General features: G+C 31.2%; 2 protein-coding genes across 4 annotated transcripts; one reads left to right on the forward strand and one right to left on the reverse strand.

The window, feature by feature from the left end:
* Positions 1–697: 697 nt before the first annotated feature.
* On the reverse strand, positions 698–7,719 carry LOC127736962 (dual specificity protein phosphatase 23-like). The gene is made up of 4 exons (XM_052247525.1): positions 7,497–7,719; positions 5,626–5,800; positions 3,702–3,805; positions 698–1,542 (listed from the first exon to the last, which is right to left on the reverse strand). The coding sequence occupies exons 1-4, from the start codon at positions 7,545–7,547 to the stop codon at positions 1,321–1,323; spliced, it is 552 nt and encodes a 183-aa protein (XP_052103485.1). The 5' UTR covers positions 7,548–7,719; the 3' UTR covers positions 698–1,320.
* A 239-nt stretch (positions 7,720–7,958) lies between these two features.
* On the forward strand, positions 7,959–27,082 carry LOC127736864 (uncharacterized protein C19orf44-like). 3 transcript variants are annotated; one of them, XM_052247442.1, is made up of 10 exons: positions 7,959–8,116; positions 12,697–12,808; positions 13,667–14,276; positions 17,232–17,371; positions 18,588–18,608; positions 20,084–20,327; positions 20,584–21,184; positions 22,563–22,753; positions 24,769–24,932; positions 25,989–27,082. In XM_052247442.1, exons 2-10 carry the CDS (start codon positions 12,704–12,706, stop codon positions 26,064–26,066), a joined length of 2,154 nt encoding a protein of 717 aa, XP_052103402.1. In that variant the 5' UTR covers positions 7,959–8,116; positions 12,697–12,703; the 3' UTR covers positions 26,067–27,082. The 3 variants fall into 3 exon arrangements, with proteins under 3 accessions (XP_052103402.1, XP_052103414.1, XP_052103409.1); XM_052247449.1 differs by lacking the exon at positions 7,959–8,116 and adding an exon at positions 11,418–11,540; XM_052247454.1 differs by lacking the exon at positions 18,588–18,608.
* The last annotated feature ends 643 nt before the right edge of the window (positions 27,083–27,725 follow it).

Genomic DNA, 27,725 nt, shown 5'->3' on the forward strand with positions numbered 1-27,725 from the left:
GTACTATAAGGAAGTGGAATGAAATCGACAATGCAATTAAAATATAGATTCCATCTCCAAATTTAGATATTCCACAAGAAAGAAATCCCCGATGATAAATCCAAAGTCCCTAAACACTTATATGTTGGAGAATGTAAGGCAAATGCTATTTTAACAAGATTTTGACATTCATGTTCAACTCTAAATTAATTATGACCTATTTTACTTAGATTCAATATGATAAATTCCGAAAGCAGTCGGTGCGGCAGTCAGACTGAAGACGGCTTTAATTTTTTCTTTAGTTTAGTATGTTGGTGAGTAGGACTGTTATCTGTTTGGAAAATTGTGTACTTTTTCTGTTACTATTGTACAAATTTATAATTGTTTAAAGTTGTTGTTGCATCTCATTATATAAATACATTTTAACTTTATTAAAGTTGTGATAACCTTTGTCTGATCCTTGTTGTTATTCGTAATAGCAAATACAATATACTTAAATGAAACAAATCAGAAACAAATTGTCTAAAGAGTTAAAAGCAAATCAACTAAAACACCTCATGATCATATAATATCATGATATCTGTTACCATGCAATACACAATCAAGTAGCAAATATCAGCTTAATATATGCTACTTCTCTTTGAAAATTATTAAATGTCGAAATTTAGGTCTGGACTTCTTCTTAATACATACATTGATGGAATTTGTAGATCATACAAACGAAACCAGCTTTAATATGGAATATAACATGCGTTAATAATATGACCATATAAACCATAACGTAATAATATATAGTACTAACTCCTTGTGGATGATCCACATCGACAAGATTGCAACATATATATATAGGTATGCAAGTACAATAGTCATCATGGGCATCAGTAATGTTTTCCTTCTCTCATTATTTAGTGAGATGCAATTAAAAAGAAAATGCTATTCATCTTCAACTTTTAATAGAGCTTGAGCATTTGGGGCAAGCTCTATCGTGTCGATGAATACCCTGATATTTCCCCCATTTTCAAGGTTAAGAGTGTGTGATGACACACGAAACTTTGTCAATTTTTTCTAATATCAACACTGTGGATTACAAATAAATATTTTCACTATATTTTGACGAAAGACATGATAAGAATAATTGTGTTCAATGCGCTGCACGACAACTGACACGTTTATGAGAGAAATCTAACCTGTAAGATAGCAATCAGAAAAATATGGCTCTCTCAAAATCATAAATGATTAGTAACATATTTGTGTTTTTTAATATCTGTAAGATTTTATTTTTCAAACAATACTCCCTATTATATTATTGTTCTGCATCTTTAAAATGATATTGTTTATGTGTTAAATTCCCTCCTGGGGCTCTAATTTGGGGAATAAAAATCTATTTCTTTTGTCATATTGATACACTGTCTGTTCTTGTTCTGTTGTTTCTATAGACCATCGACGTAATGATCGGATGTGTGATATGGCTTCTACTGCTGTCATGCTATGCTTCTCAACAAAATAGCATGCTACCACTGTCCCTGTTCGACCTATTCCATGTTGACAATGTATACCCACTGCCTGAAAAATATCAATATAAATGCATGAAAATAAATATACAATTGATCATTCAAAATTATTCTCAGCACCATCGAGACTTCGAAATATTTGTCATGTGAATAGTGAATCATATATGTAAAAAAAATTGTGTATATAAATGCCCATTGTATTTATCTTTTGTGTGAAACGTTTCATTTAATCTGGTAGTATTACGGTGGTCGACTTGCGAAAAAGGTTTTGAAAAAGAATGGGAGACAAACAGACTCAATCCCCCCTCCCTCCTCCCTTTGAGTGATAATTTCTCGATATGGGTCAAATATACACAAAACCTGAACTCATTACCTAGGATCACGCATGCACATGCAACTACGTCTGATAAAAAAAGCAAAATCTTTTTTTTTCTACAACAATTTATGTATTTTATGCAGATATTCATCTACCCTTTTGTCTTCATATTATGGGACACTCGTCACTGTATTGAAAATGTCCGGATCTGTTAAGCATTTCTCTAATATAAAATAAGGAAATGTGGTATGATTGCAAATGAGACAACTCTCCACCAGAGATCAAATGGCATAGAAGTTCAAAACAACTGTATGTCGTTGTAAGGCCTTCAACAATGAGCAAAACCCATACTGCATAGTTAGCTATAAAAGGCCATGAAATGACAAATGTCAAGCAATTCAAACGAAAAAACTAACAGCCTGATTTATGTAAAAATAATGAACCAAATACAAATATGATATACAGCAACAAACAACAACCACTAAATTACAGGCTCCTGACTTGGGACAGGCACATACAGAATGTGGCGGGGATAAACATGTTAGCGGGCGCCCAACCCTCCCCTAACCTAGGACAGTGGTGTAACAGTACAACATATGAGCAAACTGTAAAAATCGTTGAAAAGGGCTTAACTCATCAGATCGATACAAAGCAGAAAAAGAAGTAACAAAAACATAGACCGGACGTGGCAGGGTATTTATACATCCCTACAACAACAAAAAAGACATTAAGTACAGATCTAAGACGAAAGTATCAATCAACATCCAACATCCAATGGATTAAGTGTGAAGACAGTCAGAGAAAAACATGACCTTGTGCAATGCCAAAATACAGGTATTGACAGATTGTAGAACCGTGAATGTGCATATGTATATATGTATATAACAATAATATTAGTTTGGTTTTAATTTACTGATAACAAAATCAATATTTTTACCAATAAAAACAACATTTAAAGATCTAATTACAGTGTTGAATTGGTAACCTTTTGGAATAAGTTTATTTAAAGGATCGATTAGTTTACCCGGATCGTATCTAAATTTCCGGGGGCCTCGGTGGTCAAGTGGTCTAAGTAGTTACTACTGTAATCACTAGCCAGTCAACACTGAGGTTGTGAGTTCGAACCCCGCTCGTGTAGGTGCACTCGACTCCAATCTTAATTGACTAGGATTGTCAGTTTTCCACCGAAGGTCGATGGTTTTCTCCGGGCACTCCGGCTTCCTCCACCAATAAAAACTGGCCGCCACGAAATAGCCCAAAAGCGGTGCTTAAAAGTGGCGTTAAAACACCAAAAATCAAATCAAAATCAAATCTAAATTTCCGAGTTCGGTAAACAACATCACCGTAAAAATTAGGATATGCCCGTTTGAAAGAAGTTTTCTACAGGTACAGCCAAACTTACAAACCAAAAGGTTTTTATGTAATTTGTGGTAACGAAATCCATGACTTAATAATTTAGTAATACATAGATTACATTCATTGAAATCCGAAACGTCACAGACACTACAGACACGGGCATAGCGAACCAGTTGTGAAATATAAACTAGTTCTTTTTCATGTTGACTGTCATCCTATTTTTCTATGTAGAAATAAAGATACTGTAGAGTCAAAAGACATGTAGTCTTCACAATGCTTTTATATTATTTGGTTTTATTTTACGGGTTTTTTCTTGCAGTTTGTTAAATATGAAATGTTAATTTTTGTTTACTTTGTTGAAATGAATTATCATTCGGATTATTGTCAGAAAGTTTTACATTGACCTCTAGTTGTTCCATTACACGTATACGTACTTGCATGGGCTGTTGTCTGAAATTTGTACATCGACTTTTTCTATAAATACGTTGAAATGTTATTTTCTTTATCAATTCCCAGCTTTAACTGTTAAGTAACTATACCTTTCCATGTTCGTATGCCCTGTCGATAAAATCTATAGATTCTTGGATTTGATCTAAAGACGGGGGTGTAAATTCTTCAACTTTACAATGAAGATGGTTCATATCTGAATTAGAAACACGAGAAAAAAAAATACAAATTAATGGGAAAATGGTAGGCTTAAACAATACACGATTAAGACATGTAAGATCGTAGATTAATACCGACATTTTGCAAAGAAAGTTATTGAATCTGATCTGAGACTTTAAGTTCGTCAATTGTAAGAGCAGTAATAAACACACTGTTTCTTTTATCACTAAATAGTTACATGTATGTTTCACGGGACTTTTGTTTCACCAACATTCACCTCACATTTTTTTTCTTGTATTAAATGATATATGGTTCCAGATTTAGTTATGATGTTGAAAAAGTATATCACAGTATAGTTTAAAAATTTGATACAGCGCCCTAATATTATAATAATGAATTGTTATATTCACATCAGTGAATTTTAACTAGTTATTCTGTGAACCATATTGTGAGAAGGATGTTTTCACTATAATATGGATACGATATAAATATTACATTCTTTTAATGTATTTAAATAGAGGTTAATACATGGCCTTTTCCATATCGGCCCGGGTATCATCCCTGGACCGCCATATATGCTGATATGGGTCGAGGGATGATACCCGGGCCGATATGGAAAAGGCCATGTATTAATCTCTTCATCATATACTTCCGACAATTGTTTTATGTAAGGCAAATAAACAAATGAAATAACTAAAAGAGTAAAAAACTTTTTAAAGAAGTTAAATCATGATGAATCCAACAAATACACTATAATTGTCCAACAATAGCATCACTACCTCCATATATATTATGGTACCATTTCCTATAGAGGCATTTTGAAACATTAAAAATTTGGAAGCTGGAAGCATGGAGGAAGTATTTACAGTTTTATGATCATTATTACTACATGTTGTACTATGTGAGATGATTCATAATTGTCAATGGCATTTGTTAGCAAGTACTAATTGTAAACTAGCATCATTTTGAAAATCTATATCATCGGATTTAGCCATGTTAATATCTGTTTTTCAATAACAGCTGGTTCTGTACAAACAGATTTACCACTGGATCCAATAAACCTTATCGCTATTTGTCCGCCATTACTGGACATCCCAAAAGTTCCCGTAAAATTTTGACGTCATTATAAAAAATATCTGACGCCACAATGGAAAAGTAAACATACGATACCGGAAATACCGGAAGTAACTTGCACGAGAGGCACTGTTATGGGTTTTTTTGCACGAGACGCCCCTGATATGGGTTATCAGCCCGGGTGGGAAATTATGGCTTGTGTACTTCCGTTCATTACACATATGCAAAAGCTATCATATTAATGCTAAGTATATGATAAAAGTGGATAAACAAGCTTTCAACATAGAAAATGTACTGACGGATTCATTTTTAGTTGTGAGTTACTGAAGTATTCCCTTTAAGTTGTGAGTTACTGAAGTATTCCCTTTAAGTTGTGAGTTAGTCATGTATTCCCTTTAAGTTGAATTGTGAGTTAGTGAATTTTAAGTATTCTTTTAAAGTTGTGAGTTAGTCATGTATTCCCTTTAAGTTGAATTGTGAGTTAGTGAATTTTAAGTATTCTTTTAAAGTTGTGAGTTAGTGATGTATTCCCTTCAAGTTAAGTTGTGAGTTAATGAAGTATTTCTTTAAAGTTGTGAGTTAGTGATGATTAATTTTTAGTTGTGAGTTAATGAAGTATTTCTTTAAAGTTGAGAGTTAGTGATGATTAATTTTAAGTTGTGAGTTTGTTAATACGTGTCGCATTATTCTTTGCCAGAACAATGGAATTTGTTCTTTTTTTTTTTATTTCGATTTTTCATTCGGAACATACATACACAATCTTTTCCTAAAAAAACGACTTACCTTTGAAATCAGTTACCGGAGGTTGTCTGTAGGATGTTAGGGATATAAGGTAAGTGACATTATTGTCCAGTAAGTATTGAATATGCTCCTTTGATCTGGGAAAACCCATGGCACAAAGTTTACCATCAACAACCCATGAAAAATTTGGTGGTATTTGAGAATGATCCATTTCACCCTGGAAAAAACATAAAACTGTTATATATATTCTGTTCTTTATCCAACTGTCAGAAGACCTTTTGTGACATGAACTTAAGCTTACATAACGAATTCTTAAAACTTGATGTAATTATAACTTTTGCGTCTTTCTTGTCACAATTGATAATATCTTTTTTTTTTATTATTTCCTTTAAAATGTAATAAAAACCATTGGAATATAACAAACGTCACCTTGCAGCGGAAAAGATGCAGTTTTCGACTGATTTTTATCATTCAAACTGATTTAACTTGAAAACGAGTTCATGGACCCCTCTTTTTTAAAATGATATTTGGTTTGATTACGTCGGAAGATAATGTGTACCAATTTTCATGAAAAAGTCAATAGTGCAATTTTTTTAATTTGATAAATATACAGCAAAAAATTACGTTTTTTTTCTACATTCATGAACATCTGATAAATATGAGTTATTTGTAAAAATAAAATGTACAAATTTATAGAACATTTATATAAAACAGAAATTACAAATAATTTAACAAAAAACAGCTTGTGTTTAACTTTTAAAACAAAAAAGTTATGTTATTCTGTCGAAAGGAAAAATACGTCCACAAATCCGAATTTTGAGGAAATATTTAAAATTTCAACCTCAATTTACTCAAAATGTAGCACATGATGGTATATTATTTATTGCATATTTGATTTAATCAGGTAAAAAATAGCCTATATGCAAATTTTCATCAAAATTTCATTATGGGATCAAAACTGCATCGTATGCCCTTAAGATGTGCATTTCGTGATGGCTTTCCTCAGGGATCAGACAATGCGGGGGCAAAGCCAAGAACAAACAAGAACTAAGAGTTTTATAAGTCAAATTCAGGTTCATATGTTTTGGAAACTGTAAAATTCCAATCGACGTATCATTCTAAATAACGTATAAAAACGTTTTAACACTGGAAACATGGTCAATTAATTATGTTCAATTCAGTGTATAAAGATACTACTTAGTAAAATGATTTATGGTGACCTGTGATTGCTAACCATCAACCCGGATAGTTGATTCATCGTTGGTAATCATACCACATCACCTTATATTTCATGATCATGATAGATTTAATCTTACCGTGAAAACATTTTTCTGTAATTTATCTTGATAGCATTAGAAAATATTGATACATTTATTAGCTTCTAATTAGATAATTATGAACGCTGAACATAAATAAAATAAAAATATATTATTCCACTGTTTAAACATATTGATAGTTTAATCAATATTTGATTGGTTGAGACTATCCCACGTGTCATTGAACAAATGAATAACTTGTTGTAAGCATCTCCAATTGTCCTATAGGTATCTATTTGTCAACCTATATTTGTTCCGTCTAACAGAAGTTCCCCTGGAAACTTTGTAATAAACAATGACATAATATCTGTTCCTGCTGGAACAAATATTCTTTAACCTTTATTCCGTTAGGAACAAATACTGTAATATTTGTTCAAGTGGAAATACTATACTTCGCATAATATTCTTCCATTTGCATGCAACCTATATATTATGAGGAACTTATATTTCACGATACCCTGATAAGTACTCAAACGTCATATTTGATCATCTGTTTATCTTAGACTAACAACATAGTAAATAGTACTACCAGAGACATATAAAGTACATCATATAGTGTCTCTGGTACTACAAAAGATAATAATATAAATTACTGACAAGTAAGATGTGTTGTTCCATCCTTCCGTTTTCCTTTCTTACAATCGTCATATATTATTTATCAGGAGAAAACACACAATATTTTCAGGTAACGAGCCAGAGTTGTATTGAAAATGTTACTCAAATCTCAGCAACATAGTCCCATGATTTACTGTAACTGTTATAAATCATCTTTATTCAGATGGAAAACTGGAAAACTTAAAGAAGAACTGTCTCACTATACAAATCATTGGTTTAATTCACAATTTTTCTCATTATTAAATGTTGGAATACGCTTGGACTTCTTGTTATATTTTTATGCTAGTGACTTTTTAAAGCTTGAAATTATTCAATATATTTGGACAGAGACATATAATACATTGTATTATATGTCTCTGATTTGGATTATCTTTCATCGCCGGTTTTCCTGATTTGAAGTGCAATCCGAGATTAAGATTTAGATTTACCGTCTTTGGTATGGTTTTTAGTTTGCTATACATCAAACGCGTAGAAGATTGTGAATTTTGTTTTGTTTACAAATGGACATGGAGGCAACGCGAAATCTGTTCAAACAGATATTTAATGCTAATGTGTAGAGAAATATGATATATATTGTGGATCTTCGAACAATTATCAACAAGGTTTTTTTTACTATTGCATATTTTCAAAGATTATGTGTTGCTGTTATTTGCTTTCGTTGATTTCAATCTTGTGATTTGCTCAGACATGTTTTTTTTTTTTTACCTTTAACACTAGTATAACATTTTCAAGAAAGTTAATATTCTAACAGTATGTACTCTCATTTAAGATTAGGTCTATTCTTAAACCTAAATAAACATTCAGCATTAATATGAGTCAAATAATACCTGATGAGCTCCAGAAGGTTGTTGGTGCTGTGGTCAGGGATCATCCTGATCATGTGATCAATCATGATATGTTTGTTTAACTTATTATCGTACTTTTAGGAAATCAGATATAAAAATTTATTGGGAAATTGTTTGCTCCTTTTCAGATACAAATTAGCAGGTTCAGTTCCTAGTTTACTATCCACAGCAGTCACTGATAATATATAAAAAGAAGGTAGCTCACTTGTACCTTATCACCTATATTCCCAGATAAATTCTAGAAGGAATCCCAAGCCTAATTCATAAATTATTCACTTTCCTTCAGGTCAGTGGGCATCATTCGTTTTCGCTATCACTCCTCTTTACAAGCAGCCGTCACTTTTTATGAAATTCTACATCTATCGGCAGTACGGATCAACTTCTTGCTGTGTCGATGTATTTTGATTTTTTAAATAATGAAAGTTGTATGGGCAACAATTTCAATCCCTTGCTAAATCTGGTTCCATGAAACAGACTTTAAACAGATGTCCCGAATTTTTGTAATCGTAACTTCAGCCAGTAAAGACACAACAAGAAAAGTTTTAAATAAATTTAATTGATTAAAAAGTAGAAACTGTACATCTCATAAGGAGTAAAAATCATTAGGTTTTGAAGGCTTATCTATACATAAATAACTACTCATGTTAGAGGTGGTAAAAAGAAATTGAAAGTCTAATTTCCATATGAAATGTAACTCTGTGTGATGCAACTTATAAGAAGGTTTTGTTTGTTGATCTTGAGAGTATAAGTAATACATGCAGCAGCTCAATTATATTTATAATTAGGACCTCTTATATATGTACTGACAATTATTTTGTCTTGATCTTAAAACTTCTAATTTAAAGATCTTCATGTCATGCATGTCTGACATGTCTGAAGGAATTATAGATTATGCTTTCTTAAAGTTGATATCTGCCTTAATTATGATTAAAAGTTCAGACCATTCAGTGGCAGGTTTGGTCTAAACATTTATAAATATGTAGTGATGCATATGGTACCTTGGAAAAGGGATCTAGGCATTTATAATTTAATTAATTTCTCTATACCACCTCTACCATGAGAAGTAGATAGTGTATTATAGATAAAATGGATAAGCGTTGATTCTTGAAAAAGAAACCATGAGCTCGAACTCTTTAACTCATTGATCTTAACCTCACGGCAGTCAGTGTTCTCCTCAGAAATTTTTATATCATCCTGACAAACAGGGAATTATGAAATACCATCTTGTTTCCAGAAACTAAAGCATCACTTGTACATCCATAACACTATCTATAAGAAACTCATTTCAGATACCAGTAACATCACATTCTAGCAATATAGCATCACATTACCATGATACTAAAAGGTCCTGGGGAGAACCCCGGTGGGCTACCAACTTATACTATACAATTGTCTATTATGTCTATATAAAAGTACAAGCCCTGTGTGTCCGTTGTACCGATGTGTATCATATGTTCATTTATATATATGAAATAGACATCTAAATTGCAACACATTGGTAGCCAAGAGGTTTCGTCGATGTGTTGATGTCATTCACACATAACTGATTTCAAAGAGGGGTTTGATTCCCAGTGAAGGCATATAAAAATTACAAAAGTTAAAGGTAAGTGTTTTTTAAATTAATTCCATTAGTGAACAGAAATCAGTAAATTAGCCAATTCAAACTTAATGAAATTAGGTACACAAATTAAAGGAAACAATGGAAAATAATTTGGTGAGTCCATTTCAGTGACAGGTTTGGGAGTGTTGATTTTAGAAAAAGAAACCGTGGTAAATGAATCGGCTGACATCACAGCAATGGTTTAAGTTATGTATAGATAAGCCTTCAAAACCTTATGATTTTTAATTCTTATGAGATGTACAGTTTTCTACTTATTAAGCAATTTAAATTATTGACTAATAAGTTTACAAAGCATATATCAATAAATAAGATGTCAAAGCAGATGCATGTCATGCATGTACAAATGTACAACTTGTCTAAAAGACAACTCTATAAAAATATGATGTTGTATGATTGCCTATTAGAGAACCCCCACCAGAAACCATTTGAGTGTATTATGCTTGCAGATAAACAGATATGCATGGGATGTTTTCATGTGTACATCTTTCCCTTATCTATTTATTTCCATGACTTGTGTTTTCTGTGAAAGTTTTGACACGCCTGATAACCAACTGAATTCTATTTAATGCATACATGTACATTGTGATACATAAAAACTAATATAATGAGATTCAATTTAGAAATATTTCAAAATCAAAATGATATCTTAATTTCTTTAACTCAAACATATTATATCATTACTTAAAAAATAACCTATTAATTATAAGTCTTTTTACTAAAATATGCTTTTTACTTCATATTTTAATACTGTGTAATAAACTCATTGAAAAACAATGTTTGATTCATCTACTTTCAATAAAAAAACATAAAGATCTGACAGAATTTTTGTTAGGTAAAGTAAACTATGAAAATATTAAAACATAATTAGCTAACTTGAAGTTGTATTTACCTGACTGTTGTTGCTGTCAAAATAAATTTTACCACTTATATAAAAATGTGGAGATGTGGTATGATGATTGCCAATGAGACAACTATCAACCAGAGACCAAATGACGTGGATATATAATTATATCATCATGATAATTCTTAAAAAGTCCAGTTAATAAACAATAAACATTTAAAAGGTTTCTTTTGAAGTGCGATTATGCATATAATTTTTCATAATAACAGATTGCAAAGATTTAGAAACTATTAATTAAGTTAAAAACAATAAAGAATTGAAATTTGATTAACATACATTCCTGTTTTCTGAAAATTCTAAATAGTCTACCAATAAACCCAAAGGTAAAGTATATACACCAGTACTGAAGTACTGAAGGACAATCCCTTCTATAGAAATTAGATCTATGATAAAATTCCATGTTGAACAAAAGTTTAAATGGCTTGCTGTAAACTTAGTTTGGATGTTTGCCCTTAGCATTGTAATTAAGATTGACACCAAAATAGACATTTTTGGAAAATCATCTACATAGACAAATTATCTTATTCATGCTTTTCCAGCATTTTGAATTTGATAGGTACAATATTTTGAAATTTATATTGGAGTTCCCAGATTTATTGTATAAACAATATGGGATTATGTTTTAACAACAATTGACTAATCATTGCTAATTAACAAAGGTAAATCCATGCCACATGCTGTTAAACTTGTGAAATTTTTTATTTAAAACGAAACTGGTGGAAATTTTTATTTAAAACGAAACTTGTGGTAATTTTTATTTAAAACGAAACTTGTGGTAATTTTTATTTAAAACGAAACTTGTGGTAATTTTTATTTAAAACAAAACTTGTGAAAATTTTTATTCAAAAATGAAACTTGTTAAAATTTTTATTTCAAACACTTTTATTCCATTCCCACCACTTGTTTATATAATGTACATACAAAGTATATACACAATATTCAACTATTTACAAAGATAGCATAGAAGCTTGTGCCATTCTATTAAGAATTGTGAGAGACTGTAAAACATATATATTTTTCATTAAACTCCTATATATCATAATATTGTATAAAATAACTTTGTACAAATTGAAAACAACACTTTATAAATTTCCTGTGTCCATAGCACTTTTCTGGATTTACCTTTATTAGGAATTTCATGCGTCCGAAGCACATTTCTGGATTTACCTTTATTAGGGATTTCATGCGTCCGAAGCACATTTCTGGATTTACCTTTATCAGGAATTTCATGCGTCCGAAGCACATTTCTGGATTTACCTTTATTAGGAATGCTAAAAGCTGAATATTTGATAGCAAAGGATGTATAAGAACTGAATCAGTTGATGAGCTATTTGACAAAAAAGTACATAAAATAAGACCAAATCTGTCTCATGTCAACTCTGCCTGAACTTTACAATATGATCAACCAATCTAAGAAATGAAAAGCATTATTATACCTCAGTTTGTATGAACTAGTTAATAGCCTTTTACAGGAAATTCTGGAAGCACACATCTTCCCATGCTTTTTTTTAGCTATTGCCCTTGGACAGATAAAATATGTGAGACATTGGAACTCTGTTCTTTTGAAAATTAGAATATTTATGGTGAATAGTTAATCATCTTTTATTATGAAATCCCTATTGTGATGCTGTTTAATTGATGCTGAACTTGAAGTTGATAGTTTAGTAAAGATTCAATTATTTCCTTTTGAATAAATGAGTTTTATTTTTCAGTAGTTTTGAACTATAAAATTGTAACATCTTGACATCGTGATTAAATTTTTTTCCTAGACAGCATTTTGGATAGGTTATACATCATTTATTTATTATTTTGTAGTTTGAAGATGAAAAGATCTGGGAGTTCTACCAATGCATTGTTGGAGAAGGTCTCCTCACAGTTGAAAGGGGAACGTGTAAAGAAAAAAGATGATGAAGATGAAGCCCTCAATGTAAGATCACAGTAAAAAAGAAAATAAGATTTATTTTGATAAAGAAGAACAGTCCTTATTCATTTGTAGATAAAACTTAGAAATGATGGATTGTTTGTCTAAAGTATAATGAGTAATTAGTTAAACATAATGATGTTTACTCTTAATTCAGAAATTGCTGGATGCATTTATTATTGTGATGGTTGATAAATGTACAAAAATGGAATCGGTTGTGGATCTATAATTTTTTAAATGTGGGCACAGTTTTGCCTACTTAAAAGTTTTGCATAAAGGGAGGGAAGCAGTTAAAATCAGAAAAATGTAAAACCATAAATTATTTTCATTTGGCAACCCTGCATACCATTGGTATGGATTAAAGAGATGCCACCAAACTAAGGAGGCATTGGTTCAGCCAGTCTTTAAACACAAAAATGTTTATTCACTGCGGCTTTACCCCTCCCCTAGATCTGCCCTTGATAATTAATGTATTTACAAAAAATTCTGCATTAAAATGATGGGAAAAAAATCAAACATGTAATTTGTGTGAACTGTGATACTAATTTTGATATATAAAAAAAAAAATACAAAAATAATATCTAGGAAATTCGTAAAATTTACTACAGTACATCTGAAATCTTTTATTTATTATTTGTTTCGAAAATAGATATTCAACAGCTTGGTTGACATAAAATGTTTTTGTTTCCTGCATTACATGTACATTATTTCAAATATTTATTTTACATTGTAATTGTTGAGCTTTGAAATTAACCTTTCAACATTGAACACTAAATGGTCTTCTTGTAATAATATGCATTAAATTATGAGCATATTAAAGTATCTAAATTACATTTGTCATGACAAACTTTTTTTTCCTTGTAGGCATATATTAAGTCACTTTCACAGAAAACTGCTCAGCAGAGGGGGAAGTCTGTTGATTTTGAGGAGATGGGTGATATTTCTATATCAAGTGAACTGGACACTCACGATACATCATCTTCAATGAAGCGGAGAGCATTAACTACATCCGGGAGCAAGTTCTTAAAGAAAAAAATAACAGGAGATTCAGCATCTCAACCAATGTCAAAATTCTTGAGGAAGCCGCAGGTTTCATCAGCTAGTCCTGTGCCAACTGTTTCAGAACAAATTAGGGGTCATATTGATCAAAAATCAGTTCAGAAACCAGGTCAAAGGTCTGTCCAGAAATCAGGTCAAATGTCTGTCCAGGGTCAGAGGTCAGCAGCTTTAGAAAAAGCATCAGTTTTAGCCAAAAAAATTACGCAGAGATCAAATGAGAATAGAAAAGTATTTACTTTAGAAACAGACAGTGAATCATTAGAGACTCCTCGTCAAATTACAGAATCTGATAGTTTTAAGATTGGAAAGAATTCTGGGAAATTTCTGAAGAAGAAACCAGAGTCAACAGAGCCTGTTGTAATAAGTAACAGACCCTCTAGTCCTAAACCCCAACAGCAGGCACAGAAAGCTAAAGGTACTAAAAAATCACATATTTTCTTGTCATAAACCTCATCAGTGCATATATCATGTGAAAGCAGCACAAATTAGCCTTTTCATCTGAATTTGAGTTTTTAATGTAAAATTAGAATAACAGGTAAAAAAGCTTTTGTTAGACCTCGAAATTGAAAGTATTATCCTTTTTCTTTTATTTAACTATTGTTAATCAATAAAAAATCACCAAAAAAAATAATTGTGCTTTGGTACTGGCTGTTATCAAAGGGAGACAATTCAATCTCGATCTCAATGTGTTTAATCACAGGAGAGATAAATCTTGTTACATGAGGAGTTATCTCATCAACTAAAGTCTATTTTTTAAAACATCTTCTAGGTATTTAGTTTGCTTACCCATGTTTTATAATTAGTTCCTCACTTTGGAACCGCAAAGTAAACTTTAATAAAAACCCTTAATATTTATTTGCTATGTAATCATTGTGGATTAAAAAAAAAAGATTCATTATAGGGTTATAAGGGCGCCATCAAATAAATAGGTAAGAATGACAATTTAAGACATTCAAACATTCAAAATTCAATTGAGTGTATGAAAGTCTGATTCTTTTTTCAATTTATTCTATAGAAAATTTTAAAAGTGACTATGAATTTGTTGCAAAAATATTTATTGAAAGAGTAAATTTTTATTATTTTGACAACACATTTGTGAAAAGATATTTTGTATTGTTCTTGTATGCGTTGAGGCCATTTATATAGTTGACAGTAAAAAATACGCATGGGAGTTAAAAACGAGATGTGTTAAAAAAAAAGGGCTATTATTAAAGCAAAAGTTCTGACTCGTTATTTTTGCATATAGGAAACAAATCAGGTAGTATAATATATTTTGTGGCCTAATGATGGGTTGTTAATGGGTGCGAGTCATTGTGACACTGATAAGGGGGTGGACATAATTATGGGAACTATGGAATGAGAGGGCCGGAAATGGGAATTGGATAGATGAAAGCTGGAGTCAGGGTGGTGTTAACCGCAAGGAAAGGGTCGTTAAAACAGGGATAATTCATGTTGACGAAAAAATAGGAGTGCAGAGGAACAGAATACGGAGTGAAGTAGGAGTTTGGGGAGGGAACTGGGAATCAATGCTCCTTGTCCACCCCTTACTGATAGTCATAAAAGAAAAGGGGTTGGGGTCATGTATGTAGAAGGAGCAATTCTGCAGGGGGTGCGGACCACAGCTTTTTCTAGTTTGTGAACTGATAAATAAGAAGACGATTGATGCCTAATGTAATATCGCTATCTAAATAAAAGAAAAAAAAAACTAAGAAAAAAAAACAATGAAAACAATATATAATTTATTCAATAAGTACAATTTGTATCATGTAGACCAAAGTAGAGAAATGGAGTATTGCATGACTGCAATAATTTCCGTTTTAAGAACGCACATGGCAGATGCACTAACCACATAGGAAGATTTTGGAAGAGCACAGCTTCCAATGGTTGGACTGAACGTCAGTCCACAGACAATTCGTCGATGATGATGGAAATATATAACCACCATGACTGGCTTTATAGCCTTTGCTAAGTCAGCCCTGCATAGCGCCTTTTAGTGTTTATAAAGAATTTAATTCAAAATTGTAATTCCAAACAACTTATATAAAATGATTAAGTCTTTCAACGAAGGTTATAAATGATTAGCAAGGATGCAAATACTAAACTTTAGAACCTTAATAAATATCTTTAACAATGAAATCAAAATAGCAATATCTATTCAATTTAACAAATATGTACTGAATAAGTGTCATGTAAATCGTTAACTATAGAAATACGCAATTTCTATTTTTAAACAAGGGAAATAACAATTACATGATAATCCTATCTGCCAAATGTATTTAGAAACAATTTGTTTTTATAAACAATTACTAATTAGAAAAAAAACCACACACACTGAAGATAACATGTGTTTTAGTTGCAACAACTTTATTGTTAATAAACATCTGCCAACCTGTACCAGAACACTGGACAGGTTTGGAACAAACTATACACTACGAACGACAACTCGACCTAGTATGTTACTCTTATTTGTTGATAATATAAACAAAAATTGATTTAAAAAAAACGGTAATATGTAGCAATTAATAAAAATCAGAATGCCGTAGTTAAAATCATCAGGAAATTGATCTGCTTTGCCGCCCGGAGATGCCGATAAGTGAACTTGTACAAAATCATGTTTTCAGGGGAAGTGATGAATTGCCTTTGCCAAAATAACAATTAATTCAGATATCTAACATTGCTAACATATATTGATACCACGATAACACATTGATAATACTGTCTTGTTAAATATACCTTATTGTCAAAGAATGCAGCAATAGTGACTTCATCGACGGCCAAAGAAAAAACCGTGATGATAAAGCATGCAATTCCGGAAATTGACCGTCTCCGAAAATATTAAATTCTAAAATTAAATTATCGTCCTTTTCGCGCCGGATGACTATTGAAAAGGCTACACAAATGTGAAGTTGTAGTTTCACTGAATACAAAGTCAGCTTATAAATAAAAGGAGATGTGAAGTATAAATGTTATAAAGATAGCAACAAAAACAAACCAATCAACATCTACAGTAAAAGTCAAATGTTTATAAAGTCTTTAACAATAGATGACAAATGTCTTTACAATGTAAAGCACTAAATCTTTTATAGTCTATAAAGGTTGTTAATAAATCAAGCAGAAACTATCAGAGATCTGAATCAGCAGTAATTCTCCAAGTAACAAAAAAAATCAGATGAACCACTGACACAGTTCCTGATTTGGGACAGGCACATGAGTATGAGTGTGTACATATTAGTTTCATTTGATTCTTCTTTTATACACCATTTTCATTTTCAGCTTAACTAACTAATTGTTTTGTTTGCATTTAAACGAGATACTGTTTGAATAATAATTTTGTGTCGCAGCTGATAAATGTAGAAAAATGTTATTTCAGGTTCTCCTTTTAAATTAAAAAGTTCACAAAAATATTCAACAGATGTAGTACTATCATCGGGAGAGGAGAGCTTACAAGAATTTATTTTTGCTGATGGCAGTGATGACAGTGGCAGGATGGTTGTCAAGGGAGGAACCATTGTAAGATATTTACTATAAAATTCTAGTAGGATTTTCCTTTTTCTGTTTGGATGCATTAAGGTAGTGAGGCAGCTTTGAGTATGGACTCATGATTAAGAGAAATGACAAGTACAAGTTATATTCTCGGAGGAAATCCATTAATGAACTTCTTAGATGGAGATATGTCTCATTGGCACTCATACCACATCTTCTTATATCTATTCACTTTAAGTCAGTATCAGAGGGAGTATACTGGTTTATGTCTGTCCTTCAATCCCATACAATTTTGGTTGCATTTTTCTCCAGAAGTGCAAATCAGGGATCTTTAAATTAGGTATCAAGCTTGATTTGAGCATGTTATACTGTGTGATGCATTCTCAGATTCACTGCTTATCAACTTCCTGTTTCCCAAATACTTATGTATTCTTTAACATACATGTAATAGTCATGTATGAAGTTTTTCGGGAACTACAAATCTTTTAGAAATTTTGAATCAACCTTGATATAATAGATATAAGAAGATGTGGTATGAGTGCCAATGAGACAACTCTCCATCCAAGTCACAATTTATAAATAAGTATGTTATACTATGCGATGAATTATTACATCAATTGTTTAACAACTTTCTGTTCACTGAATACTTATAGTGGGGTATCATTAGTGAGCAATAGCTCAAATCTCAACTTGGTTCAACTTGTTATTTAGCGACATTAATCATTAAAATATCTCTTAGTGACTAATCCTGCATCTTTCACACATAGCTTTTAGTTTTAAGGATTGTTAAACCAATTTGTAACATTGCCTCAGCATCTATGACATAATATCTAGTATTTCATCACCATGATCATACATGAAATATTTGCCACTGGACATTCATCAAATTATAATCAATTCAATATGTTGAAACAGAGTCCTATTTAAAGAGCAGAACTGAACTGAATTTGGTATGTGCATATTTGATGCAGAGAGTAACTGTTAAAATAACTTCAACAGTGCTTGCTTTAATATTTATAAGTTATATTTACTGCACACATAAAACCTTAGTACATATAGTCTCTGTCCAATATTTCCAGGTTGACTTTATTTGTAAAACATTTAACATTTATTTATTAATTTCCTGATTTATAGAGAGTAACATAATGTATTTCTGTTAGTATACAATATAACAAATGCTTTGTTAATTTAATATTTCTTTATCATATTAACCATTGATGACTTTTTTATAACTTGTTGACAGAGGAATATATTAGGTAGTAAGGTGAGAGCATACATGTACACATATCTTCTATTACGTTCACTTTAAAAGATTCATGTTAAATTTAAGCACATTGTAACAATTCCTATCAAACATTAATATCTTTATAGTTTGCTCTGTATTATTCAAGAATATACTTTACTTTATACATCTGTCTCAAAGGTGTCAAGTCTCAGTTTCCGGAAAAGCATTCTTTATTTTTTTTGCAGTAATAATTATACAAATATCCCAGGCCCCCTTTGAGATTTTTTTATATGAGATTTCAAATGAAATTTTTGAATTTTATCTGTTTTTGGTTATAATATTTTGTTATTGGTTAAATGAAATGTTCATACAGGACCACCTCCGGGTGCGGGATTTTCTCTCTGCATTGAAGACCCATTGGTGGCCTTCGGCTGTTGTCTGCTCTTTGGTCAGGTTGTTGTCTCTTTGATATATTCCCCATTTCCATTCTCAATTTTATAGAAAAAGGTAAAAAAAAACATCTGATACTGATTAATGTGACATTTTTATTTAATGATTTAAACACTTATTCATGAAATCAAAAGATGAAAAAAATCATAAAACATATTCAAGTATTAGTAGCATTTAATGTCATTAAAATCTGTTCTTATCTCTTGACTCAAGTTTCTCTGAAAACTAAAAATAACTTGACACCTTTATTCTCTTCTATTCTTTTTATAACAGCACATTTTATTTCAGTTAATATTTCAAATCTTGACGATCACTTTCTGTAAAATTCACAATACTTACCTGTCATTTAAAAATTTCAGATGAAATGGAAATTTTTAGAACTAACTTTATTTTGACATCAACCTATTGTAATTATCACACTTTGAAATCTTCGTACAGAAATAAAACCACTTATATTGTTTATGATTGATCTCCTTTATCTTTATTTATTGAACCTATCAAATTCTTTAGCAGGTTCACTTAGGAAATTCATCATTAATTTATGTGTTAACTATAGCAAATTTAAGGAAAAGATGACCCGTATTTCTACAAATTAAGACTATAATTTCATTGTGTAATATAACATTTAGTTTTCTGCATTTCTATTTTCTGCTATTTACATATTATTTTAATATATATCAATGTGACTACTAGTAAGTTATTTTTCAACATTGGACAGATAACCATGAGTATGCATCATAACAGGTTTATGGATATTTATTATAATTTTCCGTATTACGGTACAATTTTTCCAGAATGTTATAGTTTGCACTTTGTAGGTACACATAATGAGAATTATCGGTACTACTCCAAAAATAAAAAAACTAGCAATTTTTCATTTTGACAAACAATTTCATGCTTAGTTGTACATTTATATCAGATCAGGTGTAACTCTTTATGCTTTTAAAATTGTGATATAATTGACCTGAAGAAAACCGTTATGCACCAATATTGATTCATGTTCATATTCATAGGTAAAGTTTATTTGAAATTGAAACTAATGTAATTTGTGATATATTTTGCAGACAAGGCAAGAGTTCAGAAAGAGATCCCAGTCACCACATAGATCTATGTCTCCTGATTCTAAACCACCAACTCCATCCTCAAGGACACCAAGGAGATCACCTTCACCTAAAATAGGAAGAAGGTCACCATCTCCTGGCCTTAGAAGGTCAAGGTCACTGTCAGAAGATACTGTGGCCAGTGATATAATAGAAGAAGTAAATGAAAGTGACCCACTGAGTGCCAGTTCAGAAGATGTTTTCAGAGGTAAGAATATGATTCAGTAAAAGGAGGCCTAAATAATGAACTATTCCTTATCCAAGCTCAAAATAACATTTACAGTCTAAAATAAGTCAAGTTAAAAAAAGATTTTTCTGCAAGCTGTATGTTTCAGATAGTGGTAATAACTTTCAAAGAATCATAACATATTGGGTTTTAATCAAATTTGTTGTTTAAATGCATTTTAAGGTCTATTTTCTTTGTTAAAGTATTAATGATAAAGTACTAATTTATATGATTTCAGTGAATTTAATGGATGCCGATACTCTGGAACCTGTAATTATTGCAAAACCAAACATCTCCGAAAGGAAATCCAGAAATGTTTCAAAGAAAAAAGTAGTCAATAAAAACAAAAGAGAAGAAAAGAAGAAGAAGAAAAAGGAAAAAAAGAATGAAGACATATTTAGTGCGCTTGGTTTACACACTGTAGAAGAATTATTAGGTGATATTCAAGACTTGGATGAACCTAAAAGTGAAGTATCTGAGATAAAGACTCAATCTGAATCAGAGGAAATCAAAACAGAGAGATCAGATCAAATGTTAGGAGGCCATAAATTAAAGGATTCACGATCAGAAGTGATAGTATCAGAAATTAAGACTCGGTCAAGTACGCCTAAATATAGCTCATACTCAGAAGACTTTGATAGTAGTATATCAGAACATATTGGTGAAAGTGTTAAAAAAACAAAAATGAAATCAGTTTCTGAAATAAAGACTCAGTACAGTGATGAGGATGAAACAGAGGATATAAGTGAGCGGTTAAGTAGTGACTCCGAGTCCTTGATGACAGAATCAAGGGCTACACCGACCTCAGACAGAACCATTACAGATTCTTATACATACAGGTACATTTAATCTCAAACATATAGGTGATAGCTTAACTAACAAATATTTGGCTGCAAATTTTAGTACATATAGCAGATCTCATTTCGTGTTAATATTTCCCCTTGTCTCCTATTTCATGGTCTGCTGACTTTTACATATTGAACTTAAGTTTATGAATATGCCCTGCATATAAGTACGATTTATGCCAAGTCATTAACTTTATGGTATGCAGTTATATTAAAATTGGTGCATCTCATTTCCATGGAAATTGTTTAGTCCAACTTATTCCCAGTTATGTTCCTTTGAATTTTATGTGAAAGTTGTGAAAAAAGTGTGTTAGAGGAAGTACTCATCATGCATGTGTAAGACCCCGTTCACACTAGCATTTTTTTTTGATCGATCTAAATAAAACCAGTTATCACATTATCTTTAATCATAACGATCTCTACCGGTCTAATCTGCATCACTGCGTTCACACTACAATTAAAAATGCAATCGATCTGACCTAATTACCCGTAAAACTGCAAACATTGTGTATAAATAGAAATAATTAATCAAATTTATGTGTTGGTACACTGATGTGTACAAAAATGGATGAAGTTATTGTTTCTCTTGAATCACAAGTTCAAATTTTGATACTGGTGTTCTTCCAGTTTTCATTAAAAACTATAGCAAGAAAGTTACAAAATTAAAAAATGCTGCGGTTCCTGAAAAGAAAAAAACAAAAACAACAGAAGAAAAGAAGACACAGATTTCGCAAATTTATGCTACGGCAAAGACAACTTTTTACGTTTGTTTTTACTTGCATGTACACAAAGGTCTGTTAACGGAGAAATATGAGGGATGTTATGTTATTACACGTGTAGTTTTGCCACTATACATGCGCATACATTATTTTCGATTCAATCGTACTAGTTTAAACTGATCTCTGCGTTCACATTTAAAGTTAGATTGGTTCACTTTAGAACGATTCAAACTAAACTACCTCTTTTGGTGTTTTAGTTTAGACCGATCTAAAGTGAACCGATCTAGTTTAAATCCATCTAAATGTCCTAGTGTGATTGGGGTCTAAGTGGTTAATTTTAAGAGTATTGGTAGTATGCTGAAAATAACAGTATTTGCAAACACTTTATTTTCAAGGAAGATTAACTTGTTCAGTTGTAGGGGAGACAGTTTCTCAGTGTTAAGTAATTGTATTAAATCTCATTTACTATTTAAAATGTCAATGAATTATGTCTTTTTCATTATTATTATTTGTACATTTTTGTAAATGAACAACAGAAGTTAGATTATTGAAGAAGAAATACTTTTAAAGAAGATGATATAGAAATGAATTGTACAACTTGATAATGTATAGACTGGTTGGATATTTATTATTACATTTGTTTTTTCATGCAGTGACAGACCTGCACCAAGACGTGACAGAGTGAAAACCCACACAGTGGAAGTCCAAACATCAGAACCGGGACTACAATACCAATGGGACTCAAAGTATTCTGGATTTGCTGTACCTGGTTTTCTAACAGGACTAGGGATGGTGGACCCTACACCTATAGCAACACATGTGGTCAGTCCAGATGCTTTAGAAGGTATAATATATAGTTTATTTATCATTATCATCCATTTAAAGAAATCAGCAAAATTGGAAAAAAAACAATAACAACTCTGAATGAAAATATAATATTGCATCAAAAACTTGTTAAATTTGATGTGATATAGAAGTTAAGTCCCTAAATCACAATGTAGATACTATTCTGTACGCTATCCGGAAGTCACGATTTTCGAAGCGAAAACTTTTTGGATCACATTTTATATTTGATGGATATACTGAATTAAACGGTAAGTTGATCATCTGTACATTGCTTAATGATTAATTCAGCTGACATCGATATTCTCAAATGGTTTAGAATTAAATTCAGCACATTCATTATTCGTATCTTTGCCTTAATCAAGAGATTTTCAAGTGCATCACTAAGGAAAATCAGTCGGTGAACCTAAAAACAATCTTTTTACCCTCTTAGTGTACAAATTAACGTAAAAACCAGACCTAATTAACTAATTGAAGTATATTTCAAGTGGTGGTAAAAGTTTCAACCAGATCTTTGAATCCAGAAATAAGAAAATTACACTTGTTTGAATTTCTCACTGTACGATCAGTCTCGCTTGTATATTTTGAAACTGTATGATCAGTCTTTATTTCACTGTATTCTAGTGGTGATTTCAAAGTTATTTACGATTCATTAGAAGGTGGCATTTTTCTAAATAACACAAATATATTTCAATAAATTCACATCCTGAAAACTTATGAAACATGTCTTAGCTTGATGGGGTGTACTCGACTTACTACATTAAGTATAAGGATGTTTAAATGTTGCTAAAATAAGAGGAAGGTTTGTTGTATATATAAGTTTCAGAAATGTCCTCCGTTATACTTAAAATTGTACAAACACACAGATTTAATTGTTATATAAAAATGCATGTATTTACACACATTCGAGGCTGTACTGTAGCCTATAATTGATCACAGTTCCTTCACTTTGTTTTGGATGTAGAGCTGTCTCTTTGACACTCAATTGTACACCACTTTGTAAAGCGGGGGTTTATAGTGATAATGAAGTCCGTCTTTCCGTTGGACCGGTACAATATGTTTCGTCGGTTTTGTAAGTGCATCTCCTCATAAACCACTTAATATACATTGTGGGTTCCAGCCATTTTTAAATGGAGAGGGGGTCCAATCCAGGAGAAAAGGGATTCCAAATATATGTTCCCATACACATGCCGTCTACAAAAATCATCAGAAGTATATTTGTATTGTCTGATGAAAGAAATTACACGTTATAGTTCCCTGGACAGTTCATAATATCACATAGACACGTATATACCTTCAAATTGCCGTTGTTTCTTTTTCAAAATCACGACTGGTCATACAGTCAAAAAATCTGAAATCGCTTCTAGAATACAGTCAGTTCTAGACTGATCGTACAGTAATTTATTTTGGGATCCTCAAGGAAAACATATCTTTTTATGGGAAATACGAATATTCTATTTAAATACGAAAAGAATATTGAAACAGTATATATTTAACTGTAAACTGATGCAAATATTTGCATTAAAAGATTATTTGCTTTGTACTACGAGAGCAAAATTGTCCATCGATTTCACTTTTTTCTATCAAGTTGGTGTGATGCACACGTATATTTTATATTCTTATGCATGTTTTTGTTACAGTTACTCATATTTATGATGCTATACATACCTTGAAGATGTTCAAAGCACTTTATAGATATAGGAGTAAACAAATGATGAGAAAAGTCACCGTAGGCAAAACCGTCCTGTTAGCCAGTTGGAAATCATCGCTTCAAAAATCGCGACTTCCAGATAGCGTACAGAATAGTATCTACACTGTGTAAATGGTATTCTTTCTGCCATTTATGTCTGCATGTACATTTAGCATATGTCGTACTGAAACAAGTTAAATTGCCATTACTACTATGTCTGGGGATAAACCTGTCTAACTTTTTAAGTGTTCTTTGTATTACGTCATAAAATATATTGTTAGAACACCAACAATCAAGATATTTAGAATATTTGATTTCTATTTCAGCTATGACAGCCTACAGTCCAGCTATGTTAGCGCTCCATGATATGTTAAAACAACAATTGGACCTTACTAAACAGTTTATACAGTCTCAGAAATATCTATACAAGTCATTCACAGATTCTATGGAGACAACTCATAAATATACAACGCTAGAGGATACGAGACAGGTATATTAACTCACAATGTCAGATTTTAACTATATTAGTTGTAGGTTGACACACAGGTTAGAACAGCATTTTTAAGTGTTGTATGTTATAGCAAAGTATCATTCTTAGTCTTAGTATTATCATCAATAAACTCATTTAGCTGACATATTTAGAGATTTAATTTTTTATTACAAGGCTGCATTAAATTATTACATCCATTCTCAAAGATATTATGAACCATAGGTTTACACTTCTGTTCTTAAAATGAGTTTAGTTTACAATGCAATTATTTTAAAATCTAGAGTTATCTCCCTTTCTACTTGTTCTGTGTATTTTCTAGACCAATTTGTGAACGTATGTCATACATTTTACTTTGAAAGGGGTCTCTTTGGAGTATGAATAGAATAGCTGAGACATTCTAAGGTTCTGATGGTTTCATTACCAGAGTTGAAAATAAACTCACTTGAAGAGTGAGTTCGCTGGTCAATAAGGAATTTGGCACTAAGTACAAAAAAGTAATCTAAGTCAGAGTCGTTGTCAGTAAAGTAGTTGTGTCATATAAATATGGAAATATAATCTGTAAGTATATATGGGTTTCTATATATTTCAATCTGGACATATAAATGGACCTCTTTTTCAGACCAGTGTCCAGGTAAATTCTACCTGAGAAGAACAAAGGAAAACTCAACTTAACCACCAATAACTAGTATCCAATCAAAACAAGAGTTCAATTTCAACCCCTATGAATATGTATGAGTAAAATTACTCAATACATTCATTAAATACTAGATAAATCAAAAATGATAAATATCCTTTAATAAAGATACTTTGCAAGAGTAAAATAATTAAACTAAGTTTCAATATGAACATCATAAACACATTTTTATTATAAATTAATGAAAAAGATCAAATGATGACTCCATTATATTCTGATACCTAAAAAAAGATATGATACACCACACATAATATTTAAGTAAAATGTGTTCCAATTTCTGATGCTGGTACGACCTCATTTTTTGCATGATATTATTATATTAAGGTCAATTCTATGTTATGTTTGATTTTGTCCATTTTCAGTATATAAAGAAACACAGACCAAAGACATTGACTTTTAAAGAAGCTATGAAAATGGTGAAGTCAGAAATGAGACGGTGAATTAAAGTAAAACAATAAGATGAAAAAATACAAGATGGAGTTTACTATTGAAGGAGTCAAGCAGTCAATTCACAATGGAGAAAAATATTGGAACTATTCATATATTGTTCACCTACAGCAACCTAGATTCAAACTTTTAATGATTAAATCGTTGTGAAGTTAAATGGCTGCATAGTTTTAAAAACCTAAAGTCAATGGTATGTTCATTTCATTATTAGTCTCAAATAAACAAGTATGGTTGTTCCAAGAAGAGACAAGTATGGTTGTTCCAAGAAGAGACAAGTATGGCTGTTCCAAGAAGAGACAAGTATGGCTGTTCCAAGTAGAGGGTTCAATGTTATAACTTTTGTTGAGAGACGTTTGAATGCAGGTTGTTTGTATAGAGAATTAAATGTTATGTGTAACATATGACACGGACATTTGTAAGAAATATATGTGTAGTACTGATAGATATATATGATATGTAGACAATACATATGTAACTTTCCAGTATAAAATATAAAGATAGATATGAAAATGTACTTTGTTTACATGTGTGTAGAATGAATAGTATGATTTAACATCTTGAAGTTGAATTTAGCAGATGATAATTAATAGCTTTTACCTGACTTACATATAATGTAAAAGAAAAACTCAATCTTATAAAACATGAGTACAAATTATTAAGATCAGTGGTCTTTAACTATTTTTATAAGTTTTGATGAAGTAAAAAGAAGGTTTTGTGGAACATTACGTATACTGTAAACCAACTAATTTTTCTCAAGCGATTTATTTTCGTGACTTTCACAAGTAGTAAAATAACGCGAATATAAATGTCGCGAATATGTAAAACTTGGATCTTTCATAATTAAACTACATGAAGTAAATTATAAAATCATGAAATTAAATAGCCGCAAAGTGGACTAGGCAGTGTTAAACTCGAAATAAAGTATCCACGAAAATAAATTGATTTACAGTAACTCATAAAATGACTGTGATATTCTTAAATATTGTAGAAATAAAATGATATTTTATAATTTAGTATTTCATAGTTTTATTTTTAATATGAGCATTTAAACCCCATAACATTTTAGGCCATATACTGTATCATTATATGTTGTGTGTTCTTTTCTAAAAAAAATCATGTTATAAAAAAAGGAGATGTGGAATGATTACAAAAGAAACGGCTATCTACTAAACAGCAATGAATATAGATGTTTGCATTGCTTTGAACAAGCTCTACCGTTTTTAAAAGGAACAATCTTACAGTCTTAAGGTGGTACCTAACACTACAGGGAGATAACTCTGTAAAAATCAGCTAAACGTTTTAATTACGTTGTATTGTTAAGGAAATATTAAGCTTCTCAATGATCAAAATTAGTGTTTGTCAAACTGCTATATAACCAACGAAATTTTTCTGATAAAGTGGTTGGTTCAAATTTTTTGAAATTTTTATATTTTTGTCAAAGGGTCAAAGTAAACATTTTGTCAAAATTTTATGAAAATTAAACGAGCCAAATTGATATTAGTCAAGGTGTTGGGTACCACCTTAATCAGCTAAGATCCACTAATGCCAACCTAATGACAATAAGTGAAAACAAAATATTTAAAATAAAACTCTTTGAAACAGCTGATTGTTATCAAAATAATCAGTTTTATCACCGAGCAATCAAAATGCAC

This window comes from Mytilus californianus, unplaced genomic scaffold (assembly GCF_021869535.1).
Source record: "Mytilus californianus isolate M0D057914Y unplaced genomic scaffold, xbMytCali1.0.p SCAF_1, whole genome shotgun sequence".
In the NCBI taxonomy this organism is placed as follows: domain Eukaryota; kingdom Metazoa; phylum Mollusca; class Bivalvia; order Mytilida; family Mytilidae; genus Mytilus; species Mytilus californianus.

Coding starts and splice junctions, on each gene's coding strand:
- LOC127736962 (XM_052247525.1), bottom strand. CDS start 7,547: ATGACGATTGTAAGAAAGGAAAACGGAAGGATGGAACAACACATCTTA. Junction 3,806..5,625: donor TCCGGTAACTGATTTCAAAG/GTAAGTCGTTTT, acceptor TTTCTAATTCAG/ATATGAACCATCTTCATTGT. Junction 1,543..3,701: donor GGGCATACGAACATGGAAAG/GTATAGTTACTT, acceptor GATATTTTTCAG/GCAGTGGGTATACATTGTCA.
- LOC127736864 (XM_052247442.1), top strand. CDS start 12,704: ATGAAAAGATCTGGGAGTTCTACCAATGCATTGTTGGAGAAGGTCTCC. Junction 18,609..20,083: donor GGAATATATTAGGTAGTAAG/GTGAGAGCATAC, acceptor TATATTTTGCAG/ACAAGGCAAGAGTTCAGAAA. Junction 20,328..20,583: donor TTCAGAAGATGTTTTCAGAG/GTAAGAATATGA, acceptor ATATGATTTCAG/TGAATTTAATGGATGCCGAT.